General features: G+C 42.5%; 3 protein-coding genes and 2 long non-coding RNA genes across 18 annotated transcripts; 3 read left to right on the plus strand and 2 right to left on the minus strand.

The window, feature by feature from the left end:
- Positions 1–197: 197 nt before the first annotated feature.
- hoxa3a (homeobox A3a) lies at positions 198–26344 on the plus strand. Of its 13 annotated transcripts, none has more exons than XM_029844653.1 (6): positions 198–336; positions 10561–10699; positions 19100–19160; positions 19243–21001; positions 22412–22991; positions 24665–26344. In XM_029844653.1, the coding sequence occupies exons 5-6, from the start codon at positions 22529–22531 to the stop codon at positions 25453–25455; spliced, it is 1254 nt and encodes a 417-aa protein (XP_029700513.1). In that variant the 5' UTR covers positions 198–336; positions 10561–10699; positions 19100–19160; positions 19243–21001; positions 22412–22528; the 3' UTR covers positions 25456–26344. The 13 variants fall into 13 exon arrangements, with proteins under 13 accessions (XP_029700513.1, XP_029700514.1, XP_029700515.1 ...); XM_029844654.1 differs by having other exon boundaries at positions 19246–21001; XM_029844655.1 differs by having other exon boundaries at positions 19925–21001.
- hoxa5a (homeobox A5a) lies at positions 3179–4442 on the plus strand. The gene is made up of 2 exons (XM_029845496.1): positions 3179–3635; positions 4192–4442. The coding sequence occupies exons 1-2, from the start codon at positions 3179–3181 to the stop codon at positions 4440–4442; spliced, it is 708 nt and encodes a 235-aa protein (XP_029701356.1).
- hoxa4a (homeobox A4a) lies at positions 11631–13977 on the plus strand. The gene is made up of 2 exons (XM_011609093.2): positions 11631–12349; positions 12862–13977. The coding sequence occupies exons 1-2, from the start codon at positions 11932–11934 to the stop codon at positions 13209–13211; spliced, it is 768 nt and encodes a 255-aa protein (XP_011607395.1). The 5' UTR covers positions 11631–11931; the 3' UTR covers positions 13212–13977.
- Positions 15844–17409, minus strand: LOC115251664 (uncharacterized). Its single transcript, XR_003890180.1, has 2 exons — positions 16704–17409; positions 15844–16631 (listed from the first exon to the last, which is right to left on the minus strand). It is a non-coding gene; the product is annotated as an uncharacterized lncRNA (long non-coding RNA).
- Positions 21679–22772, minus strand: LOC105417155 (uncharacterized). 2 transcript variants are annotated; one of them, XR_003890181.1, is made up of 2 exons: positions 22665–22772; positions 21679–21916 (listed from the first exon to the last, which is right to left on the minus strand). It is a non-coding gene; the product is annotated as an uncharacterized lncRNA (long non-coding RNA). The 2 variants fall into 2 exon arrangements; XR_003890182.1 differs by having other exon boundaries at positions 22636–22759.

The raw sequence follows: 26344 nt of genomic DNA on the forward strand, positions 1-26344 counted from the left end.
GGTCCGATCTCCACTGGAGTATTTTCCCATTCCGTTCTCCGTTTTTACACGTTTTTGAACACATCTTCTGATTTTAACAGCGTCAGACTTTGGTGGGGGGTTTTTTTCATCGCGCCTGAGCTCATATTGGGACATTACTGGATGTTTTGATCGGACTGCTCACGCGTATTGTCAGGATGAGTGGAAAGAACTCTGGTGCGTCATTGACCCCAAGGAGCCCCTGTTTCCGTTCTCGGACTCGGCTGGATATTTCCTCTCGTCATTATCCGTCTACACCTGCCAACTCCCACCTCCTCCACAATGTACAAACCTACCACGCTTACCAGCCTTCACATGGTAAGACAGCTAAAGAAAGCATGTGCTTCTTTTTTTTTAATTTAAAAAATAATTTGCCTTCAAGCTTGAACATTTATGCTATAAATGCTATATATATTAGATTTCTAATCTCAGGGTGACATAATTATTTTCTTAATGTCAATCTATGATAAATTTGTCGCTGATTCCTTGGCTATTCTAATGACAGTTGTTTATTGCCTGCTTTTAACTGTGGCATTGTTTTTGTGACGCGTTCAATGGTATAATGGCGTCTAAATGCTGCTCTTTGTCGCCCTCGTGTGGAGAAACTGGACTGCTGCATTGCAGTTGTTTGTTTTGCTGCAGATTTTCTAAATCTGTTTCACGACAGTAATAGCTTTCATGTTAGATTTTCATATCCTGGTTTGTTACAGCAGGTTGTCTTTTTTATTTAGATTTATTTTACTGTTAATTTCCAAAGGTGAGTTAGAGAATATTACCGGTTGACGTTGATCTCCTTTAGATTCGCCATAACATCTTGTTCGGAATACTTCAAAAGCAACAAAGTAAATATAATGCATTCAAAATTAAGATTTCTGCTGGGTATAAATGCTTTGCGTGGTGCTAAATCTCCCCAGAAAATAGTATTTACATTGTTATGGATGAACATATGTTTATTTTACTTTCTTTTAGGTCTTTTCAGAAATGTGGTTGATCTATAAAATAATTTGCTTTCTGGGCGTTGTCTTCGTTTTGTCCCTGCTTTAGTTTGAATATGTAGGCAGAAAATAAATTAATACGACAATTGTTTGCAAAATCCGACTGCAGAGTGGATTTTTGCAAATTACGGCAGTGGCCACAAGACTCGTCACGGCTGACCCGCGTGCACACTCGTTTCCTTTCATGTCTTTAGCCGCATGTTTGGACCCTGGGTGTGTCCTCGGCTCGAAGTACGGAAATAATTTTCGTGGGAACTCTATTGCCATTGGTCAGTCATAAATCAGCTGCTGAAACACACACACACACACACACACACACTCACACACACACACACACACACACACACACACACACACACACACACACACACACACACACACACACACACGATATTTTCTTGGATAGATATAGACCCGTCCTCCTAATGTCCTGCCTTCAAGGTTTGGGTACACAAGCTTGGAGTGCAAGATATATTCACGGTCTTCTTCTTTGCCACACATGTTCGGGCTTGCTTGACTAAATAGGAGGAATGAGAACATGTTGCCCCCCTCGAGAGACATGGGTGCCATAAAAATTCCTCAAGGCGAAAACCAAACAGCGTAGGGGCGTCATAGCTTCTCTATATTGCAATGGCGACAGCGATCGCCTCGTGCTCATGCTCAACCTGGTCCCCTAGACCCTTTAAAGTGTTAATTAAGATAAAACTAAACAAATGACCTTGGGGGTTTAATATGAATTGTCATTCCTTGTGCTTTTTCTTTAAAAAAAAAAAAAAGAATCGTTGTTTTTCTTGAACTCACATATTATATATTTATTGGTATCCGAAGAAATACATTTTAAAAAAATGTCTCCTTGCAGTTAAATTCTAACAGAAGGCGATCCATTGAAAAAGCATAAAATGTCACAAGAAAATAGATTATACTATACCACGATGGGGGTCGTGACATCGTCTTTTCTGTCATTTTCTCCAATCTTAACTCTCATTTAGCTACTTCATGTAAATTGAAAAATGAGCACACGCTGTTTGTTCTGATATTTGGAGGAAAAACTCAATAAAAGCCGATGTACTCGATGGTTTGCTCATCACCGGAATAAAAAAAAAAAACCTGAAAATTTATAAAATGTCGACTTGTCACATATCGGCCTGATCGACGAGTCACTTTGAAACTGCAATAACATTGGGTATAAAGAAACAGTATATTTTCGTGTCTTCATATGTAGCCTATATTTCTAGCTATTAATTCTTCATTGTGACTTGTATGGTATGCTTTTAACGGCAGTCTCTATTCGACTATATGATGTTTAATGTTTCCTCAAACTATTTATTCATTACACTTTTACGCACTCCAGTTCACTCGTTTTATGAAGATAAGGACTGGTGCTGAGGGAAACCACTACAGCTTTGCCGTGAATGGGCTGTATTAGATTAACTGCAGGGGCTATTTGCGTTCTTCGCCTATCATAACATGCACATCAGATTCAGATCGAATTATTTCTGTATACTATCGGAGTGGAGATTGCACACTCAGCGTGTTTCTTGTTGTCTAGGAGCCCGTTGTTTTGTTTTTTCTTTTTCTGCCGCAATGCTCGTTAACCTCCGAATGACCCTGTACGGTTCAACCACAAGAATGCTCCTCCAAAGACACGCAATGCCGCGGAGGTGCCAGAGGATGGCGCGCCACGACAATACAAAACAAGCGAGTTTGTCCTGCCTTTGAGCGCACGGAGGCGCGCACCCTCCACATCCCACCCAGTATTTGCTCTGTGCATGAGTTTACCTCTGGAGGTCACCAGGCAGGATTTACGACTGGTCAACAAAAGCACGTGATTCACCGGCGTACCCCATATTTGGTTGCCTACGTAAGAGAGAATCAAGTCTATGTCCCACTCATTTCCATAATTCATCATAAATTGTGCAAGGGTGCTATAGGACGCGCTAAAGCATACGAGCCACAAATCAAGCACACAGGTTTATGCTGTTTAACCTGTAACACAATAAAAGACGACAACAACACTTGAGACCAGTTAGCGGTGGACCTGTCAACAAATGAGCTCCTATTTTGTGAACTCATTCTGCGGACGCTATCCCAATGGCGCGGACTTTCAGTTGCATAATTATGGAGACCACGATACGGCGGACGAGCAATACAGGAATTCAACAACGATGCATTCCACCAGGTATGGTTACGGCTACAATGGAATGGACCTAACAGTCGGACGGGACGGTACCGGACACTTTGTGGGCAACGAGAGGACGCGCGGATACTCTGAGAATCACTCGGCGACAGCAGCCTCAGTGGAGTCGGTCAGGTACAACCAGACGACAAACACCACCGGGACGTCGTCTCTTTCGCCACCACCTGACCCGCTGCCGTGTTCCTCTGTGTCCAGCGCGTCCCCCGTCACCGAGACCCAACCCCAGCACCGAGTTGTGAAAAACTCTGTCACAACCCCGTGTTCGAGCTCCAGCGGAGGCACATTGCTGGTCAACCGGGACTGCGCGTCAAAATCCTCACCCCTCGAGGAGGAGAAGCCCGCGGGAGGCGCAACTCCCCAAAATGTCAACGACTCAACGCAGCCTCAGATATACCCATGGATGAGGAAAATCCATATCAGCCACGGTAAACTTCCTTTTTTTTATTGATCTCTTGTTAGCTTTTGAAACCTTTCGCTGCATTGGTGTATAAGGAATCCACGTAAATGTAAAAACTTATTGCAGCAAAGTTCAAGTAAAATGAAAATGACAGCATTTTTTACAGTAGTTTTTAATTCCCCCCTGAGGGTCTCATGTATTACCAGATGCAGTTTGGCGTATTATACGTTTTATTGTTGCCTATTGCTGTTTTTGATTTTACACTGTCATTAAATATCACGCGAGATTTACGTTAAGAAATATATTTGCGTACGTTCCTGTTCACGTCGCTGATGTCCCACATTTTTAACGTTTTCGGGTGTTCATCCATTTCTGAAAAGTACAGTTAAAACGATAGGTTCAATTTTTCAAGTGCACATTTAATGATGTGAGATTGTGTCATTTAAAACTTACTAACTTTACTTTGGCAGCTGATTTGCTCACAAATGACAATTTGGAAAATACGAAAAAATACTGGGAAAAATGTTTTGCACCTTGAAAGAGGGAAAAACAACCCAATCAACCCCTTTTCTCGTTTTTGTAAGAACTTTCCGGACCGGAAGGGAAGAGAGCCAGGACGGCATACACACGGTACCAGACCTTGGAGCTGGAGAAGGAGTTCCATTTCAACCGGTACCTGACGCGCAGGCGGAGGATCGAGATAGCCCATGCCCTCTGCCTCTCAGAGAGACAGATCAAAATATGGTTTCAGAACCGCAGGATGAAGTGGAAGAAAGACAACAAGCTGAAGAGCATGAACATGGCGTCTGCAGGCGGGGGAGTCTACAGGCCTTAATACCCGCTCCCCTCGACCCCTGATCACGAGCACTATGAAAATAAAGGAAAGATTGTCATATCAACTTCTCTGTCTGTTGTTTCCTGAAACACAGAGACTTTTGGAGCGGGCTGTTTGCGGGAAGGGGGAGAGTTGAGACAACTCCCCCTAAAAACCCCAAATGTGTCCAGCAACACGTCCCATTATAATCCTCAACGTTAATATTATTGTTCTTTTCTTCAAAGTGACGATGTGCTTAAAATAAATACATAATGTACAGCTCTGTCTAGATTAAAAAAATAAACACGAAAACAACTGTAATTCTAAGTTATTTCTTGTCGAGAGATTGTCAGATCTTGAAAAAACACTACCTACCTGTCGCCCACAAAATATTAAGTAAAGGTTGTGTAATGCACTCAATGGCATAAAAAACAGCGGGTTGCAGTCCAGCTGCCTTTGTGTTTAGCTTCCTATGTAATATATATATATGTATTTATTTGTTCTATGTATTTGAACTAACTTGTGAGAAAACTTCCAGATTTAGAGCCAGCGGGGTTTGTAAAGGCTTGTGTGATTATTGTGTACGTTGTGAACACATCTGAGTGCCGACTCGGTCTCGTATGTACAGTAGCTGTGCCTTGTATCTCTTTTTTGTTGCTGTTGTTGCTGTTGCCAGAAATGTTGTTTTGTTTGCTCTTTTCCGCGCAACATCCTCGTAAAATCGTATTTTTATGTTTGTTCCCCACGAAGGAAGAATCCCAGTTTCAAGCCATTGCCTCTGTTAAAGCGCAATTGTTAGCTTTTGGTAAATGTTTTTCAGAGACTGGAAGTCAAGAATATGTTACAATAATAATGAATATGATGACGGCCATTAAAATAAACTTTCTACTGGAATGGCAACATCATATCCCTTGTACTTTATTTTAAAAAACAACCCCTCCCTAAAAGCACGCGCGCTGTTGTCTAGACGAGTGCAGCGCTTCTGAATATCGTAACAAGCTTGACAAGGTTCGCCCCTATTTCAACAGGTTATCTTCAATGAAAGCTTTATGCGTTACTCACCTTGCTTTTGAGATGGGTGGAGTGATTTTGGGGCTCCTTGTCCACTAACAGGCTCCAGGGGCCGGGCGTCCCCTTGCGCATAGACTCCACGGGCTATCCCCAGAGAAACACTTCGACTTTTCACGCTGTAAACTTTATTAAGGCCGATTCTGGGTCTGACATTTGGACGCTAAATGAATGGGGGGTTTTGTCTATGAATTAGATCGTAAAAATCATCCGGAGCGCGGCCAGATAGGCTCACTGGCCATAAACGGTCACGTGGTAGCCATTAAAGTAAGTTTTATGGTTTTGGGGAGTTGACAGTATATTGCACATAACATATAATCGCACTGACTGCGAGCCTCCGTCTGACTCTCCTTGAGTAGCCTGTAAGTGTTACTTGACCGTTCAGACCGTCTTTTGTCTGTCTGCATCAGAACGGACCGGACGTTCTTCAGGATGAGGACCGCGTCGCCTGGTAAGTTTCTGCAGACAATCCGGTGGTCCAAGAGCAGCCAGACTGGCTTAAACAGTCTTATTATTGTATCCTCTGCCTCTGTCTGTCCTCATTAGAGCATTACGCTAATTTGTCAGTTGTGCCGTGCTGGATTCTGGTCCCGGCAGATGTTGCGCAGGGTTGGGTCCAGCGCATGGTCATTTAATTGCTTCCTTTCCAATATAACTTGCTTCCCATCTGTGGGGTAGCTCATAATCCATTTTTACTTGCAATTATCTCTGTATGTATTTCCTCCCGCACAAACTTTGATTTGTTGTCGATTTAATCGCCTTAGATCAAAATGTTTCCAATGAGTGTGTAAGAAGACGTTGGTTTAGGAATAGAGAAGAGTTTTAGGCTTTTATAGATTAAGGACAAGCATTATCTGACCGAATTGATTATTTACTGATGATGGCGTTGGTTCGTTAACTAAAGGCGATTTACTTCCAAAATGCTGAATTCCACATGCTGGCAGCGTGTTCAGGATTAGGTCAGACCGTAAACAGTGTCGAGTAAACAAAACATGGGGACAAACAACAGCTTTGGAGCAGACTTTTAAAAAGGAATTCCGATTTGTGTCTGTCACGTTGTTTTGTGTTTGGAGTTGAAGAGTTCAGATGACCCCGCCAAAGTCACTCTCGCTTCGGGATGACCTCTTGCCCGGTCAGTACCCCGGCCTGCAGTGGACCACATGAAGACCACAAACTAAGCCTTTTTCTTCTTCGTTTTATAATTTGTAGTAGGCCAAATATGGAGAACATTGGCCTATTTTATCATTGGTGTCAGAAAGAGAGTTTCAGATAATACACAAAATTTGAACATAGAGTACATCATGAGCAGGTTTAAATAATTTATTGCACTATTCATACAGATACGTGTTTAGTTAGATTTGGTAGTTACACGTATTTCTTGAACCTTTCTGTAACAAAGGTGTGTGTATAAGCAAAGTTTGTAATGTTTCACAGGCTGAAACAGCCATCATTGAAAAATATCACAGCATAGATTTATCTGTTCTTTTCATTGCTAAAATAGGTAACACGATCATTTGGAACCACAGGGACACACTCCAGGTTGTTGGAGATTATATTTTGAAAGAAACTTCTGGGTGGGGGAAATGCAAGTCTGAGTACCAATTAATTTAAAGAACAAAGTATTTACGCGTTAATATGTGCAGTTATTTCCGAGGGAAACCCTTGGTAATATTTCAAAAGGAACATTTTTGGACAGAGCCCCATGTGCGGGGTTCTCCTGCCAGACAGAGAAAGAGAGACGCGCTGCAGAGGTTCATGTGGAGGTCATCTCCGGCACGAAGATAAATCTGCATCCTCTCAGAGCCACCAGCAGAGCTCGCTTTAGGCCAAGTTCACTGTCACCCCACTGCAGAGAGAGCGTTCACGCGTCAGACGTTTTCTTAATGACACGTTTGTGTTAGTTTACCTGAAAGCATTCTGCATAAAAAACGAATTTAATCGGGAAACAGAGAAACAGAACCTATTTTAGCATCCGTGTAGAAAAGAAAGAGGCAGCGATGAAGAATGGATCGCTTGATTCTGAAATATTTCTCCCAACAAAGACGTTTGGCTTCTTCTCAAAAAATAATGGATAATGTAGTTTTTACAGCTTTCTTTGTCTTAAGTTGGATCCTATGGGATTTTTTGCATTTCACTCCCTCCCGGAAAACACCAGCTACTATTGCTAGTTTGTATTTTTCTTGCTGCATTCCCTTAATTATGAATTTTTCGGGGGGTGAAATGATCGTTCTGATTGCAAGAGAGATGCAAATCTTTTTTTCCTGCCTCAAAAGGACAAAATATCTCAATAACGAGGCAGATGACAGCATATATCTGCAACGGAGGAGGAAAAATTGGGGTCAAAAGTTTACGCGCTGAACAAGTCTCCGTCATCTGTTCACTTGGAGCTTGATGCCAGCCTTATAATAGCGATCTTGACTCACACAAAAGACAGAATAGCTTTGAATTACATATGTTGGACTGTGCACTCCAGGTGAACCCTGGAAGCGCGGTGACCTCGCGTTTGAGACCGGGGGAAGGGACCCCCCGCCCGTCCCCAGCAACAAGATTGAGTGCTCGGCGTTTTATTAGGGCGGTTGATTGGTGAATTTCCTTTGAATAAATTGGATTTGATATGTTTAGGGACGAGGGCAGAATTAGCATTTTGAGGATTGATATTCTCGACCCGGTCACAGGGTAATGAGGAGGCCCAGAGACCCCCAAAATGAGGCCCTGGACCCCTTAAAAAACATTTAGCCCCTCTCTTCCTGATCAATTGAATAGAAGCTTTAAGAAAAAAGAAAGGACACAGATGTTTTGTGGCTTGAATTCAAATTTTATTTTATTTTTTTTAAAACCTATGCATTTTTTTAACTATACAATTGTTTGAAATTATTTGTAAAATAACGCAGCTAATTTGGAGCACTGTTGAAGATTGTACATGTGAATGAGGATTATTTTAATCGACACATTTTTGTTATAAATATTTCACTCCGAGTTGAGACTCCTTTCAGAAAAAATATTGCGCAAATAGCAAAAAAGAGACAGAATAAAAAAAATCCCTGGATAAAAGAAGGTTTTCACCAGAAGAAGAATAAAAGTAGAAGATTGTGGTCCCTTGTCGACTTGAAAGTCTGAAAACGGTCAGAGAGGGCACTTAATTGCTTTTAATCATTAAAAAAAACATTTAAACACACATCTAGTGAAATATGCAAATAATTTAGAACCATTCCAAAACAATGATTTGGAGTCTGACCTTTAAAGGCTTTTCATAATTTTTTACATATTTAGAATATGGATTGAAATTCTGCTTTTGGAAACTTAAATAAGTTAATTACAAGTCACAACAAAACAAGACAACATGTATTTCATTTGCGATAAACCATTCAAATGAAAATAAGATTTCAAATAATTAATAACTGATGTCCACATGTTTATTTAATAATAAACAACTTTATCCTATTTTACAACAGTAAAATCAATTACCATGTTATTTAAATTACATCATACACTGAATTATAAAATTGCCCATATTTGGTCAGCATGAGCATCCATGGAGACTTGCACATACATATGTAATTAAAGCTGGTGGCTACAGCAAATGGTTTATATAGATTCTGACCTCAGAAAGTGGAAAAAGAAAGAGTGGAGAGAGCAAGAGAACGCATCTATATGAAAACATTTACATAAAATGATGAAAACATTTTTTAAGCTTGACTTCTTTCCACGTACTGAACACAGAAGAGATTTTTTATTCCGTTGTCGGGGCTGCATAGAGAGAGGAGACCTTGTGAGAGCCATCTGCAATCTGTCACCATGGTCACAGCACTTCTCTTATAATCTAAATTTACAGTAAACTGTCAGTGTGATGTATACCGGCTAAAACCTTCACTTCATGCTATGTGATCTGAATGGGAATGCTGTGATCCTGCTCTTATTTTCTGACTAAAACAATCTCTTTAAAGAGGCTTGGACTGCTTTTTCCCCATTAGGAGTAGATTACATCTTTAAATTTCATGGGAAATTAGAGAGTGGAAGCTTATGGAGCAGTGTTTCCAAATGCTTCATGGGGGGGGGGGGGGGGGGGATCATTGTTGTATTATATTGTTCAGCTGAGATGATCCAGAATCTTTATAGACTTCAAGCCACTGCATGAGAAATTCCTAGACTAGATAAGGGAAGGCATAAAAGATTTTTAGAGCTTTGTCCATGAAATTGGCCTGGATACCATGGCAAGGTAGCTTTACTAAAAAAATAAAGGATGTGGAACTGCAGCAGATTTTAAATGTAGATATGTGAAGTTATCATACTGCTGACATTGGGCCTGTCAAGTGGTCTCTCGGCCGTATAGCTACAGTGGAGATAGCAGAAAGCAGACCATGCCAGCTGCCATTTGCAGGCAAAAGCCTGTACAACAGCAGCCCTGGCTTAGAGCTACAATGTGCTAACATGAAAAAAAGGCTTCTGTTAACAACACACCAACTGTGGCCTTTCCTGTGGTTGCTGTGGAAATGTCAACCTTGTTGCTCCTTCAGCATCAGCGTAATCCAAATCAAGATAATAAAAAACAACCAAACAAGCCCAAAAAAAAATAAAAAAAAACTATTTTGATGACCTGGGGAAAAGAAGTGAATCTAAAAAGCTCTGGTGTAGGAAAGCTTTATAATTCATAAAGTTTAAAATCTTCTTTTTACCAGATGCAAATTCTACTTAAGTAGTTTTGTGCTTTAAAAAAAATCCTTTGGGGATCTTTCTGGGTGATGACCCACACTAAGTGCTCCTCCAACTCCCCAGAGTTGAAATGATCTTGCAAAACTGAAGTCCAAGTACGGGGTGAACCCCAGGTCAGTGCGTCTAACAGATATGAAAACGTCGCCCCTTAGAAAAATGGCACGCCTTGTTGTTTAACAAAGACTGTCAATGGGCAAGATTAATCAGAAACAAAATGGAAGCAGTGTCACTTTTGGGTCAGGCAGAAGTTACCTTTGTTTAGAAGAGCTAACATAATGGGAGGGGGTGTGGGGCAGGAAAGAAAAAGAGAGAAAAGAAACCTTTCAATATTTCCGAAGTTTGGCCTCTTGTTTCTCTACAGCAGAGAAGGCCTTATTGACGTGGACAGTGGGGATCAGTTTTGTGAAGAGTTGCTGCGTCGCCCAGGACACACATACAGTGTGGCACCACGGACATGAAGAGGGAAGCCGACTTGGGGATGGCTGAATGCACGATGCACGGTCAGATATTTTTCTATTCTACAATTATCACCAAAATTATATATCTAATTACTATTCATACGCGCGCGACCAAAGGTATCCATAGGTTTTGCCCATAACACGCTGCTATTCCAATAAAAAGTATTGCTTTATTGGAAACTTGTCTATGTAAAGTTCATTTAATTACATTTTAACGGAGCGTTTTGATTTGTATATTACTACGCTATATTTAGTGCTAGTGAGTGTTATTAAGCACAAGAGACTCTCATGAAAGTATGGCTGATTTGAATGAAAATGCAACCAAATAATCTTGTCTTACTGGTATATTAAAATGTACGCACCGTTGCTTAAATACATGAAATCTGAGGTTATATGTGCAAATAAATCGTTGCATCCCTGTAAGTAAAATGCTTCCAAAGAGCTTTGTTTCACGTGCGTGCTGAAAGTGTTTTGTCCACATGCGGTTAAAACGGGGAGAATAATAGCTGATCCGGAGGGAAACTGCTTTATCCGAATATTATGGCACCGTCGGAGAGCAAAAGAACGAAAGGGTTGCAGGATCTTCACAATGTTGCAGGGGGTCTTAATGCACGAGTACAGCAGTGCAACATGAACCATTTTCCGTGGGTGTGCGCGCGTATGTGTCACAAAACCTGCAAAAAAACAGAGTTTCCTGATCCACAAGTCATTTTCTTTGAAATACAGCTTTCGGCTCGAATAACAGAGGCTCCTGCGCTCCAGAAGTTTGTCGCATTTACGCCGTTTCCTTCATCCACTGGATAAACACAAGAGGCAAAATGTGTTTCAATTGTGTTATTTTATTCTTTATTGAAACACAATACATAAACAGACACGCCATTCTTTTGTTTTGTTTCATCTTTATTTTTTATGACTTGATTTTCAGGCTGAATTTGGTCTTCCGTGATTTTTTCCGTGAATTATTTCACATACTAACCTCGCCCATAGAACCTTTTCAAGTTGCAGTAAACAAGTTGCTTGATTGGTTTTGCTTTATATACTCTGATTTAATAAGGAAAACACCAACGTAAGCCAGTGCGAGCGGAGTTGGCGATACCAATGCCATGCTTTCCATTGGTTCCTGTTTACATGATGCCCACGGGAGGCGCGGTGATTGGTGGCTTTTCACACGTGACCAGGCAACTTTGTACATTTGACAGGGAGTAGGAGGGTTTTGTGGAGATCAGAAAAACGACAGCGCGATAAAAATTAGTATTGTTGCACTTCACAAATTAATGACCATGAGTTCCTACTTGATAAACTCCAACTATATCGAGCCTTCCTTTCCACCATGCGACGAGTATCAGCAAAGTGGATACATACCCAACCACGGTGATTACTACGAGCGGCCAAAAGATACGGGCTTCCCCCATCACAGCGAGCCTTCCTATCCGAGGTCAAATTACACAGAATCGGGGTACGATTACGGTAACGTTCCGACCACCGGACTGGAGGATTTCAACGATGGGCATCACGCACAACCGCAGCCAGTCCCACAGAGCCACGGTCCTCGCCTCTCCGCGGCCCCAGACGGTGGCGCAGGGGCAATTGCCAGCAAAGACTGCAGCATCGCCAGCGAGGTCTACCCCGGCGTTGCGAAGGGCAAGGAGCCGGTGGTTTATCCCTGGATGAAAAAGGTCCACGCTACTAACAGTGAGTTATCGGCACGGTTAAATAGCAGAACCATTGAAAAACAACCACCGAAGCACACGCGAGTCATTGAGGCAGCACTAGTAGCAGCCCTTACAACAGCAATTTACGACTATCGAGCAGCAGGGTCGGTAATTAAGGACCCTCGTAAATTTTATTGCTTGTGTTCGTCTGTCGGGGCCATGCGCCTTTGTTGCTTTTTAACTCAAACTACCTCCACCTCTGGAGCCGAGCCAAACTGTAATATTCAACCCGCTGTTTTGTTAATCATTTCAATGCTTGATTTTTCCCTTGGTGCGAACGCTTGCACACACGACATGCGTAAAGGTCATCTCCGTCAAATGTAACTAGATAGACGTAAACCAACAGCTTGGTCTTCCAAATAAAAATATTAAGTTATTGTAAACTTACATAGTGTTCAATGATGACCTGAATATAGTTTCAGAATAAACGCTGTCACCCTGGGTGTAACACCTGCTTGCTTGCATGTGTATCGCTTTTCCCACCCTTTCCAGTCACTGCCGGTTACAATGGAGGAGTGCCCAAGAGGTCTCGCACTGCCTACACCCGCCAGCAGGCTCTGGAGCTGGAGAAGGAATTCCACTTCAACCGGTACCTGACCAGGCGCAGGCGGGTGGAGATCGCGCACACTATGTGTCTGTCCGAGCGCCAGGTTAAGATCTGGTTCCAGAACAGGAGGATGAAGTGGAAGAAGGAGCACAAGCTCCCAAACACCAAAATCCGCTCCTCCAGCTCGGCCTCGTCGTCCGCCTCGGGAGCCCAGCAGCATCAGCAGCAACAGCAGCAGCTCCAGATCAAATCAGGCCAGCAGCTGGTCCCTACGCCGTCCGCTGTCAGCCTATAGTGCTTTTTTGGAACCCCACCCCACAATAATCCAGACTGAGATGGCAAATTACAAAAGCGGAGTTCGATGGACCGATTCTCAGTATTTTACATATGGTGTTCTTTTCACCTTGCCTTTGCCATTGGGCCCCTCTCATGTCCCTTTGTATCCCTTGCCTGCCCGCTCGTCTTCGCACTCCTCATATAAGCTTGAAATCCGCCTTTTATCTCCTGGGTGGCTACTGAAGTGTTTATATATTGTTTATTATTATTAAAGAAGGATAACGCACATTCATACGTAGGGCCTGGATCAAATGTATTATTACAGTGAACGTAAGACTGAACTAATTATTTTCTGTTGTCTTTGTTTTTTTTTATCATTTTATTTTGTCGGGTCATCAATGAAATAATTCTAATATACTTGAAAAATATAACGAGACTCCAGATGGCCGCGAGGCAGTCGGCTGTTGGAGGGTATCATCAGTGTAGTTCGTGTGTTTGACTGGGTTGATATACTGTTGAATGTAGTCCAGGTGACTTCGACATTTCATGTACATAGACGAATCCTAATGAAGGCACAATAAGCAGAATAATTCCGTCTTGTAGAATTTCGTTCCAAAATGTCGTAGGCTGCGTAGTTTTCTTCGTGATGGCACGTCCCATGTTGTGCTGTGTTCTAAACTGTGAATATTTGTGTGGTGTTGTCTCAGTAGTGAGCGTTGTGATGCAGGGTATAGCTTAGGCTCACAATTTGTCCTTGTGAAATAAATGTGTGCTTCACTTATAAAGATGACTCCGCTTTGATGTTCTTCTGTCACTGCAACGTGCGCGTATTCAAGCATCGATGTACTTCCTGATTTTTAATTGGAATCCACATGCTGATTGATTTATATGGAAAATTTCATTTTATTGTCTTAAATTCTGCAGGTTGAGTTTGCAGAATTCTTTTAAAACCTATAAACCTGACGAGAGGTGCGCGATTTAAAAAGATGTGTCCGACAATCGGTTCATATTCTTTGCCATTTGTAAAAATAGTTTTACATTTGATCTTAATGTATGCGAATGCATTTGTTATTCAATACCTGATAACCAGGGCGCGCATTTGGAAGACTTAAAGGTTCCAATATTTGCTGCTGTTTAATTTGCATAATCTGTTTATACTGAAGCGCGAGTCGCATACAACACAATGTAGAACTTGTGTTCGTATCTGATTTTATTATGGGGTTTATTACCACTGCTCGTTGATATTCCAATCCATGAAATGCGCATGAATGCCGCGCGTATTTTTATGGGTAGGTATTTCATTGCAGGTAGAGGTGAGCTGCTGGAGTGTTGCAGGCTTTATTACTGATCCGGGAATCAAATCCGGATCGTTTCATGTTTCCAAACACACAAATTGTTTCTAAAATTTCTAAAGTCAGTGCACCAAAGTGTGAGTGTTGGACACTACCTGCTACATCCAAACAATAGAGTTCAACCAGGGGACACGGCCGGCTCTGGCCAATCACCGGCTCAGAGCACTTCTCTTGACCCCCGACCTTTCGACATGCACAATGTTAAGTCAATACATCAGTGCTCCGACCTCCACGAGCTTTTTCTTCCCGGTTTAGTTCTACTCAAAGGAGTGAATGGAAACAAAAACGGTGTTAGGTGCGAGTCTGATCCAAGACTTTACCTTAAATCATTCCTAGACACAACTCTTCAGCTAATCATCTGTCATGTCGACATAGATGGAATATACTTGCGGTAAAACACGTGGTTGGGCCAAGTATATTGCGTTTTTATGTGACCGTTCAGTTTGAATTTAAAAGTCAGTTTGAATTTTTATTTGCATTAAAATTATGCCAGGCTAAATACCCACATGGTCTAATTGCTTCGTTATTAGCTATTGTTATTTGTTTTCCCTTCTGAATAAACAAAGAAAATCACAGAAGTCTATTTAAAGGCGCCCTTGCCGTGCAGAACATGGCGTTGATTGCGCACCGGTATTGCGCAGACTCCAAGTGGCCCCGCTAGTTAAATTATGGATATCAAGTCATTTGATTCACGAATAGAGGTCACTTCCAATGTTCTGAAATTTTAATTTTCCCAGTTCACGTGACTTGTTGAATAATGAATGCCCTGGGGTCAGAAATAGATATGAAAATCGGCCTTATTTTCATTAGTGATCTTCTTTGGGCTGCGAGAGAGATCTCTTCTCTCTAGACAAAGGTCTACTCTCTGGACACAGACCGTCATGACCTGTGAGTAGGTTCTCTCTTCCTTGTTTAAATAATAATATTTAAACTATAAATTCAGTTCCCTTTCGCTTTCTTAAATGAAGTGCTCTGTTTAATGTGTATATAAAATTGTATATATATGTAAGTAAAATAATTGTGTCACATTTTCTTAAATAATTTTTAACATTAACCAGTTTCCCCAAAAATGAAAATACAATTGAAGACACGTGACTATGTAATTAATTAATTAATTGATTAATTGATACGATTATAGAAGCCCGGGATTTAATTTTTACACCTGTTCAGCTTTGTCAATAAATCTTAGATGAAGCCTAAGGAGAAAACTGAGTTTTTTCTAAAGTTCAGCCACTGAAATACGTTTGACGCGAGTAATACAATGGGGGAAAACGTCTTCGTGTGATCAAACTTGACTTAAAACAAAATGGAAAGTCATTTTAATTATTTTTGCATTCATTCTGAGAGTCTATTTTATATTGGTATACATTTTCTCGATTAATACATTATCACAATAAGCAAATTTATTGTATTTACGTGAACAGTTTTTTAGTATTCCAAATACTCAAAACCTGTAGAATAAGTGTAGGATTATAGTAAAATAAAATAAAATCTATTACTACTTATCTCTAACATTTTACATCTCCAAGCATGATGCTATAGAGCCAACTAGTAATGAAACAATTTAATTATAAATTTCGTCCCAACAAAACAACGCTGTCCTGACCCGTCTGTATCTGACTGATGGTTCCAAGTCAGTTTACATGATGAATTTCACATTAGTCTTGGTCGAAGTAAATCTCACTGCCAGCAGTTATCTCCTGCGGTGTACCGGTAACCCTAGCTTGGCTGTTTAGAACTCCGGGTATCAACCTTGTGGGGAGATTTGGACTACGTCTGGCTTACGTCCAGGGGTTCTCGCCTTTTACGCCTCTTGCTGACAGTGATATGGAGTCGTGATTTATGTCAGTAACTCCGAATCATTTGTTTTACACCGAAAACCGTTGAGACCTCGATTAAATTTGATCAGTTCTCAGCTGCTTTAAAGCAGTGTCCAAGTCTAAAACTGTACGGGACACTCAGCGGGGGGGCCTTGGATTGGAAGTAGGTCCGGCTACTTCCAGTGGGTCGAGCTCCGCCAGCGGAGGGTAAAGCGGGATTAACTTGAAATGTACCTTCAGCCATTCACTCCCGATGTCAACTCGCACCTGCAATTTAAAAAGAATAAAGAACAAATAGCCATCTGCAAACAAGCATTATGTTGAACAAAAACTATTTACCCATAGTCAACATTCGCTCTGAATCTGCGTTAATCGAATGTTTAAACTACACTTTCCCTCCTCTTCAGTTTTTGAGGAGTTGAAGGTAAATTAATCAGAAGTGTTCTGCCTCTGTTCAAAACTTCACCGCGTAACTTGTAGTTTGGGAGGACAAAGGCTGGTGTGGGAGTGGGATGCTGCCTATGTCGGCCCCGAATGATTAATAGTTGTAGTGGGTTTTTTCCACGCCCGCTGCTCAGCGTTGACGGAAAACAAGCGCCAAATGGAGCCGAGATGAGAGAGGTTCTTCCGGGATAGCTTGGGTAGCATCGAGTTATGCAGTGTCAAAAGCAGCTATCCCGGGAAAACCACGACATTTAAGCTTGCCTTTGTGTAAAGGTTTCTTTTATGATATCAGTAATCCGTCCGCCAATTGTACAAGCATGCAACATCACTCAGCTGCTCATTTTTAGGCCGTTCCACATTCTGCAATATAACTGACATGCACCTCTCGGGACCACCAGCACCCACTTCGAGGTGCGACAGGTAAATGTGCTACGTTTCCTTCTCACATGGGGACTCTTGCTGATGGAACAACTAGAGGCTGAGTAAGTGGTGGATGGGGGCGACACTGAGTAAGCCACTCGCTGCATTGTGAGGAGAAGAGGTTTGCCTGAGTGATGTGGAATCATCACGCCAGCTTCGGCTAAATATTGTGGAGGAAACCCTCTCCATCTCCAACATTACGACTTATCCCAACCGCACTCATTGATAAGAATCTATCGGAGCATTGTGCAGAATTAGCTCTTTTCGGTCGCTAACAGGCACTAAATATATGGCTCTTGCGCCGTGACAGAACCGTATTTCCCTCTCAATAGGAAACACGTGGAAAATATGCTGCCCTGCAAGAGACTTGCTCCTCTGCCAGATACATTACAGTGTCACATACGCCTCTTTTTTCTCCCTCTAAACTGATCCGTTTCTCTTCAGGGGGAAATGACTGCCTCCATTAATGATTCACGGGCTCAAATAAAAGGGATTTAAGTTGACGCTGCGTCACGTGAGCGGGGCGCATAATACTGCGCTGTGTTATGGCACGGGGAAGAAAAACCGGAGTCCCGGTCTCGCCATATGATGCTGATTATATGTGGGTTACCCTCTCTTTCCGTGAGGGGAGTCCGTGCTTTGTAGTTTTGTTTATCGAAGAGAGGAACGCAAAAGAGAGGCAGACTGAAAGAGAGACGAGCCCATGTTTGTGGATGTATTATACTTCTGTCACGGACGGATATGCTTGTTCAACGCGGACCGAGTGGGCTTCGGGAGGATGGATTTTATTTTGAGGTATTTCCGCCGATTGTTCATTACCACCGTGAGTTATTGCTGCAGGAGGCAGAGGTCAGTAAAAATGGGTCTAGGGTTTTCGGCAATGCGAGTGAATACATAGGTTGCAACGAGCCCGTCGATACCTCGATTTGTGCGGTTATTTATGTAAATCATAACTAATAAATGGAGGCATAAATCTGATTCATGCAGATAGTATGAGTATTTTGTGATTTATATGGGCTATACGGCGCTGAATATAAAGCAATCACAGCAAATTTAAGTAGAGCAGCTAGGAACAACAAGAATTATATATATATAATTCATAATTTACTCTCACGAAGAGTAATTTGCATGTATAGTTCCATTGTAGCGACTGTAAATAAATCGGCCATTATAATATTTATGATAATACAAACGTGCGCATTCGTGCCAGGTAGCACTCCTTCCATAACACCCAATGTATTGTAAAATTTACGCGTTTTTCGGGACTAAATGATGCATCAAAATGTGTGCCATAAAAAGCAGTGAACGTGTTGTGATTGTGTCGCTCCGCCGGGGAAAACGAGCATATAATGGAAGACGGAGTGCCATCTAGGACCGGCCGGCCATGCTGGGGTCACGACGTTCTCGCTTGATTTATGGGCGCGGGGACTTGGGGAAGATGGTGTGCGAGACCTAATGACTATTCGATTCGTTTGTGCATGGTGCAAACACAGAAGGGAGACAAGAAGCACGTTATTTGCGCAGAGCTCTTTTTATTCACTTATTTTCGGTTACAGCAATGGAATATTCTTCCACATAAGGACTCCATAGATTTTGTATTGGGCGATTATCGTTTTGTCAAAATGTTTAATAGAGTTGCAATTTCGTGCACGATCCTGAGAGAACCATATGTTGTCGGTACAGAATTTGCCTGTAAAATGTAATAGAAAAAAAAATCCACGAAAATGTTCACATGTTAAAAATGCATTTAAATTCAGGCAAAACAATAGAGATGTTTTGTTCATGTATGGGCGCCGTTGGAAAATTCATTTAACTATCTTAAAATGACGGAAAATGAAAATGTAAAAAAGAAAAATTTCTCCCTTTTACAGAAATCCAGCCAAGTAAATTCACGCCATCTCTCGGTGCTCGGAAAACCATAAACTGCCTCCGGTAAGTCCATACATCTTTATTGATCTCTGTTATGAATGCTTGATGATGGAGGTGATGATATCCTTATTCAATTTTGTATAAGTAGGTCCTCTCACACCCACGCGGCTAAGGGCTACTCGTGATAGAGAAGCAGCGAGGAGCTTGTACATTGCTTAGTAGCGGCGATAGGGCTGCGCCGAGAGCAATAATTCCTTCTCTTCCACTTGTCTTTGTGGTGTAATTTGTCACTATAAAAGTGACGAGCGGAATCGTAGCTCTTGGAACTGTGCCTCGCTCCTTTCAAAATCAGCTTTCTGTGAAAGACATCAGCATGTATCCAGCGCAGTTTATTGCTCTTGAAACTTGAAATGTTTTCATTAAAAAAATAAAAAATCAGAATGAGAGCTTCTTTCTCGCCCACTCGGGCCTTGGAGCGGAGCGACATGCAACCACCACAACGCTGACATTTAACCCTCCGCTCTGGGCCAAATTAAAAAGAAAGGCGAATCAGCATTTCAGCAGAAAACAAAGAGGTAAATAATTAAACAATCCACCGCAGTGGTTAGGCAAAGGAAAAGCCGACTTGGCTAAAAAATGATCCACACGCGTGAATTTTTGTCCCACTCACTCGCCCACGCCGTCCGTGTGTTCCAGCGTGTTTAATTGTGCCACTGCATTTTGTCCCAAAAGCACGAAACCAGCAGAGAAAGACGCAGCTCTGAGCGTGTTTACAGCCCGAGGAGGCTTGAGAGGACATAAATCTAATTTCTTTCTTTTGGCTGCAGAAGCCAGTCTTACCACGCAGAGGGATTTCCCCACGCTCCGGTTCTGTGGTGCGCTGATCCGCGTTGCAGGTTCCTCTGCCTTTTGGTGATGAGACGGCTTCTCATTTTTCACACCCTGCTCCCGTTGGGGTTTCCCCTTGGTATATATCTAACAAAGACGCTGACCTGAAGTCGTAATGCCTTCATTTTAAAAAATTAAAATAAAATAATATAATATATATATTCTTCACGAAAGTGGCCGTGCAGCAGAAAAATCAGAGTGTAAGTGAAAGGCGCTGTGCGAATCTGTGTTATAGGATTGAGGATTTGCAAAAAATGTGGATTAATGATTAAACCTGTGCACAGGGGCTCTTTTTGTGTCATGGAAATGGAAATACAGCCTAACCGCCCGTTGATTATTCCTTTTAATTGTCTCCTTATAAAACATGGCCCACTTCCACTGCAGGGCGTGAATAGCGGTAACAACGCGTTAAAACGTTGTTAAAACGATGGATGTGCTATTTCTAACCTTGTACCATTTTTATAATAAACACAGTACCTTGTTTGGTTGGGGGAGGAGGAGGGGCAGCCACTTGGAATGAGCTGGCTTTTCAAGGCGCTGCTGATTTGCATAATTTTTTTGTTCGTGGTGACGCTCAGGTTCGGGGCAGTTCACTGCTGTCTGCGTGGTACTGGTGAAGGATCACATAGCCCAACATAGCCTTGGCTGAGTTTGATATTTCCATGAAGCCCTGGCCATTGCTCCTTAGCATGACGATACATTCAATCTCGGGCCTAGATAACTCTTATCTCACTGACCCGACTGCTCACAGCTGCTTTCGTAATCTCAGTTTACCCATTCTCGTCCAGTGAGAAGAAAAAAAAGGCAAGAAGAAAGGAAAGGGGTTTCTCTCGGCTCTTCCCATTTTTGTTGTGGCTGGCTAATGCTTGGCGCATGGCAGGGCGCAGTCTGCTGCTACTCGCTCTCTCAGCCGCTCCAGCCTGTAAACTTTTTCCCCGGGATTACTTACTTGATCGATTTCGTCGCTGAATGAGAAAATATCGCCAGGTGCCCTGCATTGGTCGTCAGAGGATCAGGTAAGCAGGCCAGAAATAGGCTCCCTCGGTTGTGAATGGCGGAGTTTGTGTGTCGTACGGTGATTTATCACCGTATGACTTAGATCTCGGTTCAGGAAGAGTTCACACACACATAGTCGTCCAGCCAGATTTCTTGTTCTGCCGTGGACCAGGCAGTGCGGCGTGAGAGAGGCTCATGAATGTCATTTGTTTCTTTTTCTGCCGTTTATGAATGCCGTGGTTTTCCTATATGAGATAAACCAAAGAGCTTTCTTTTTTGGGTGATCGCAAGTGTATAGTGTGTGTATATTGAAAACAAGTTATTTCAATCTGAGGTTCGCTGCAGCTGCATCGTAGACAAATGCAGGATTATTTTGTAACGCTTATTAAATGAAGCCTGAATATTTTCATTTTGTCTAGTCGCGCACCGAGCAACAAAGAGATTTGTGTGTCTGCTCCGGCACTTAAACCACTAGTATTGATTTTTTTTTTTTTTAAATAAAAAATATTACTGTCATAATCTAATCAATATATATATGTTTAAAAGTTACATTTGAAATGTTAAATATTTTTATTTTGAACATAGTCTAAATGTATATGTATATATACCAATGTGCAGGCAAATCAAATCATTTTTATCATTATCTTTGTTATGTGTACAGAACTGCGATAGATGAATAAACGCAAACTACAATTGATTTCATATGGGTCAGTCTTTATTATGACGTATCATTAATCTCTTGAAGTCATGGATCTGTGCGTGAATTTTGGTGGTTTAGAAAGACGTCCTCGACGTTTTATCTTAGGTTTCGGTTCTTCCAAGTACCAGGCTTTGCCACGTTCATTCCATGAAGGCCGTCCCAGCCCACTGACCCCCATATATCACCGCGACGGGCCGCCGCGCAGACAGCACCGACAGCACTCATTATTATGGGCCTGCAAGGAAAAGTTCACACCGTGGTCATATAGAAATGCACGGATGCCCGCCCGGTTTTTCAGGTTTCCTTGTGGCCCCTCTCATTCATCTTACAGCGAGCAAAAGCAAGAAAAAAAAGACAATGCCGTTGTTTATGCTCTGAGCCTGATGACCGGAGTGCATTAAGGGCTATCCTGCTCCTGAAAGAAGGACTTTTTTATGCATTAGTGATAGACAAAAGTGGGTTAAACGTTTGCGATGCTCACAACATTTAGGACTAGAAAACGGATTCGGTGCTGACGATATTTATACTATAAAAGAATGTAGCCTGTACAGATGGCAATGCAGGGTTAGTGCGCGGCTTTGTGCCCCGTGTAAGCCATAAGGTAAACGGTAATAGTCCGCAGAACTGTTGGCACTATCTTGCTTCCATAGTCTCCAGTGTCAGCCCTGTATTGAAAAGTAAGATGGATCGCCACCATTTCTTCTCCTCACAGTGCTTCTTGTAACCCTAGGTTCACCCGAGGAGGCCATTGGAGGAGAGGCGTCACGTGAACACGGGGTGCCAATGTTATTCTACAAGGGTGTCAAGACCCTGTCAGTTTCTGAAATAAATATTGGGAAACGGCGAGATGCAAAAGGCAACCTATTACGACAGCTCCGCAATTTACAGTGGCTACCCATATCAAAGCGCAAATGGCTTCAGTTATGATGCCAATCAGATCCAATATCCCCGGACCTCTCATGTGGAAAGTGAGTACCATCGACCTGCCTGCTCCTTGCAGTCTCCTGGCGGCTCTGTGGCTCTGCAGAAGCGGGAGATGGCGGCGGAGAACTGTGACAGGACCACAGCCGTTCAGGCGGTGCAGTCTAAGGTTCATCCCGAAAGCAATCAACCGCAGGTGCCGGTGTCAGCCCCTCCCCCTCCCCCGCAATCCCCCGGTGCCATCAGCCAAACCACAAGCAACGGGTCCAACCAGCCCACTGCAAAGAACAGCTCACCGACCTCTGCTTCACGGGGCAAGCAGATATTTCCTTGGATGAAGGAATCTCGTCAGGCCACCAAGCAAAAATCAACCAGTAACACCAGTTCAGGTAAACACCCCTCCAGGCTCGCACAATGTGACTTTCTGAGTTACACTATGATTTTTTTCAGGGGATAGGTTTAGCCAAAATAGCTTCTAGTTCATTAAAATTGGGATCAATTTAATATCTATAAGGCAGTGATGGTCGTGTTCAGCCTCTTGTGAATATTTAAGTTGTTATATGCCAGTATCCAAAACATATCTATACCTCTATAGAGTGTTACTTGTATTATCCACATCAATTATTTTGTCATAACCCGTAGATATGGTATAAACACATTACATTCTCGCTCAGTCTCTCTCACACGCTCTCAAACACCTCTATTGGAAAAAGTGTGCGGTTCGACTGAAAGTAGATCCTAGCCAATGCCTCTGTGCCCTGCAGCTGACCTGTCCTTACTGTAAACACGCACCTCCGTTGATCACACGATGTTCCCAGAGTGACAACACACAAACACGCAGAAAACAGTTGTTGCACGCTGTCTTGCTTCGGGTGACTTCGGGTGGGGTCTTTGGGTGTTTATCTACCAAAAAAAAATAAAATAAAAAAAAAAACCCTCAAAAGATCTTTCGATAGTTCTCCTTTCATTGAAAATAAGATAATTGTTTTACATAATAAGAGAGTTTAATGGGTCTGAACTTAAGGGTGGTTACTATGTATGTTTGTAAGATCTTGGAAGTATTTTCTTTAATGGGATTTTAAAACAATATGTAGATGTTTAAACAACTTGCTGACGATCTAGAGAACGGGTATTTTTGCGGGCATTTTACGCTCACCCGCACGCACTATGATTTTTGCCCAGGGGGACGTTACAAGGATAGAAATCCAAATCTTTTTATTTTCCCATATAGCAAACATGTCTTTATCATGTTCTCGTAGACATTTGCAGTGTGCCACTGATTTCCAAAATTAGTTATGTGCTTCTCGAATACTTAAGAGTTTGACACCACAGCTACGTGTTCCCGTCGTTGTGGTTGACATCTAAAATCCTTAAATTGATTTTTGTGATAAATCCCTTTTGCGCACGTTTTACGGGGCAAATCAATCAAAAATATTGTAATAAATAAATCCAGCACTTCATATTACAATAAGAGACGGTTCCTTTTTGAACAGACATATTTCCCAGCTCTAGGTGACAGGAACAATGACATTTATTTGGCGTTGGGTGCCTGCCATAGCGGTTAAGCAGACCAAAGTTTTGCCATATTGCAGCCTCCCGTTTAGGAGTGGGGGCTTATCAGTGAATGCAAGCCGAGCAGCTTTACGTGCCCTGGAGAATACAAAATGCTTGTGTCTGCATTATGTTGCTGCTCCTGACGACGGAGGAAGATGAGGGTCAAAATGCTTTAGTAGGAAATCTGAGGTTACCCGGCTTCATATATAGATAATGACTTACTGTTCTCCGGTTACGCTTTCACTTACAATTTCAAGACACGATCTTTCCAAAAGGGTGGGTGGGTGGGGGGGGGGGGGGGGGGGGGGGGGGGTTATGCAAATATGTCGAGGAAAATATTTATTTAAGGTGATTGCACACCATCTCTGCCGTTCATTATATTTGTCGAGATTGTTATCAGTTTCGTTGTCACGCGTTTTACTTTCACTTCCCCGCCCCTGCTTCTCTACCTGACCCCCTGACTGTAATGGATTACTGATTGACACCCTCCTCTCCTTCTCACTGACAGTGGAGAGTTGCCCCGGTGACAAGAGTCCTCCGGGGTCAGCGGCATCGAAGAGAGCCCGGACAGCTTACACGAGCGCCCAGTTGGTGGAGCTGGAGAAGGAGTTCCACTTTAACCGGTATCTCTGTAGACCCCGGAGAGTGGAAATGGCAAACCTTCTAAACCTCACGGAAAGACAGATAAAAATCTGGTTTCAAAATCGCAGGATGAAGTACAAGAAGGATCAGAAAGGTGCCGGGATGATGCCCTCTCCTGGCGGGCAGTCCCCCCGAAGTCCCGTGGGCCCAGGCTCCACCGGCGCAGGAGGCGGTGGATACCTCAACTCTATGCATTCTCTTGTAAACAGTGTACCTTTTGAATCCCAGTCACCGACGTCTTACAATAAACCTCATCAAAATGCATACGGTATGGCCACGTCATACCCCCCTCCTCTGAGCAGCTCCCACAACAACTGCCCGCCCACCCAGAAGAGGTATGCCGGGACTGATTCGGCCACACCCGAGTATGACGCGCATCCTTTGCAAGGCAATGGCAGCTACGGGACGCACATGCAAGGTAGCCCCGTTTATGTCGGTGGAGGCTACATCGACTCAGTACCCAATTCTGGGAGCTCGGTTTTCGGGCTAACCCACCTCCCGCATCCGCCGTCCGCAAACATGGACTACAATGGAGCAATCACAATGGGCAACAGTCAACATCATGGCGTGTGTGATCCGACACCGACGTACACAGACCTAACGTCGCACTACTCTCAGGGAAGAATCCAGGAAGCGCCTAAACTTACGCATTTGTAGAGCTGTGGGCTGCCTGGATCACTCCGCCCATTGTCTTATCCAAATGCAGACGCATTACCGCTTCGTTTCCGCGCCTCCACACGTCGTCCGCCTTCTCTCTTCCATTGTTTATGTTTTCTATAGTTTGATGTGTGAAGTAGAATAGGATAAATAATCACGACTTGCTTAAAATTTTCTCCTTACTCGTGTCATTGTCTCACAAAGACCAGGGTTTTAGGCATTTAGTGGGAGGGAGGGGCGCACATAGGCCTATTTAATCATGATTTTATTTGTTTCGTTTTAAATTTGAATTTCAAACAGGGTATTATGAACATATGTTATTCATTTAATGTGAATTTGTCATTTTTTATTTATCCGTCGTTGAAGAATCGTGCTTTTTTTTTTTTTTTTTTTTTTTTAGCATTTTGTTGCACTTGTGAAAAGATCCTTCCAGAGCCACGAGTTGGGATTTTATTTGTGTTCAGTATCAGGGGTCATGGGCTTACACACGACCCTCCAGCTTGTGTTGTTCTTTTGGATAGTCAAATGTTATTTATTTGGTTCGGTGTAAAAAAAAAAGAGTCACTTAGTATTATTTGTCACTTCTGCGATCTTAGCGAAACAACGAGGGTTTGGGAAGAAATAATACCCAGCCAGTACAGGTATAGTCTGCAGAAGCTTCTCAGTAGCACACCATGTTGTTATCAAAGGCTACGTTTCACCTTTTTTTCTTCAGATGAGGTGTTTTCCTTTCTCAGCGAATGTAAAACCAATCGATGCAATAAGGGTGCAAAGAAGGACACACGTTAGCAGTTTCTTTAATGAAGAAAAAAGAAACGGCATCTTTTTTTCTGTCACACATTCCATGCTGCTCCAGTTCGAAGAAATAAATAAAAAGAATAAAATATAA

The sequence above is a fragment of the Takifugu rubripes genome, chromosome 12, assembly GCF_901000725.2.
Source record: "Takifugu rubripes chromosome 12, fTakRub1.2, whole genome shotgun sequence".
Classification (NCBI taxonomy): domain Eukaryota; kingdom Metazoa; phylum Chordata; class Actinopteri; order Tetraodontiformes; family Tetraodontidae; genus Takifugu; species Takifugu rubripes.

What these genes read in the sequence shown, in the direction of transcription:
- hoxa4a (XM_011609093.2), top strand. Translation starts at nt 11,932, where the DNA reads ATGACCATGAGTTCCTACTTGATAAACTCCAACTATATCGAGCCTTCC. An exon ending in AAAGGTCCACGCTACTAACA is followed by an intron (nt 12,350 to 12,861) that starts GTGAGTTATCGG and finishes CACCCTTTCCAG; the next exon opens with TCACTGCCGGTTACAATGGA.
- hoxa5a (XM_029845496.1), top strand. Translation starts at nt 3,179, where the DNA reads ATGCATTCCACCAGGTATGGTTACGGCTACAATGGAATGGACCTAACA. An exon ending in GAAAATCCATATCAGCCACG is followed by an intron (nt 3,636 to 4,191) that starts GTAAACTTCCTT and finishes CGTTTTTGTAAG; the next exon opens with AACTTTCCGGACCGGAAGGG.
- hoxa3a (XM_029844653.1), top strand. Translation starts at nt 22,529, where the DNA reads ATGCAAAAGGCAACCTATTACGACAGCTCCGCAATTTACAGTGGCTAC. An exon ending in AACCAGTAACACCAGTTCAG is followed by an intron (nt 22,992 to 24,664) that starts GTAAACACCCCT and finishes TCTCACTGACAG; the next exon opens with TGGAGAGTTGCCCCGGTGAC.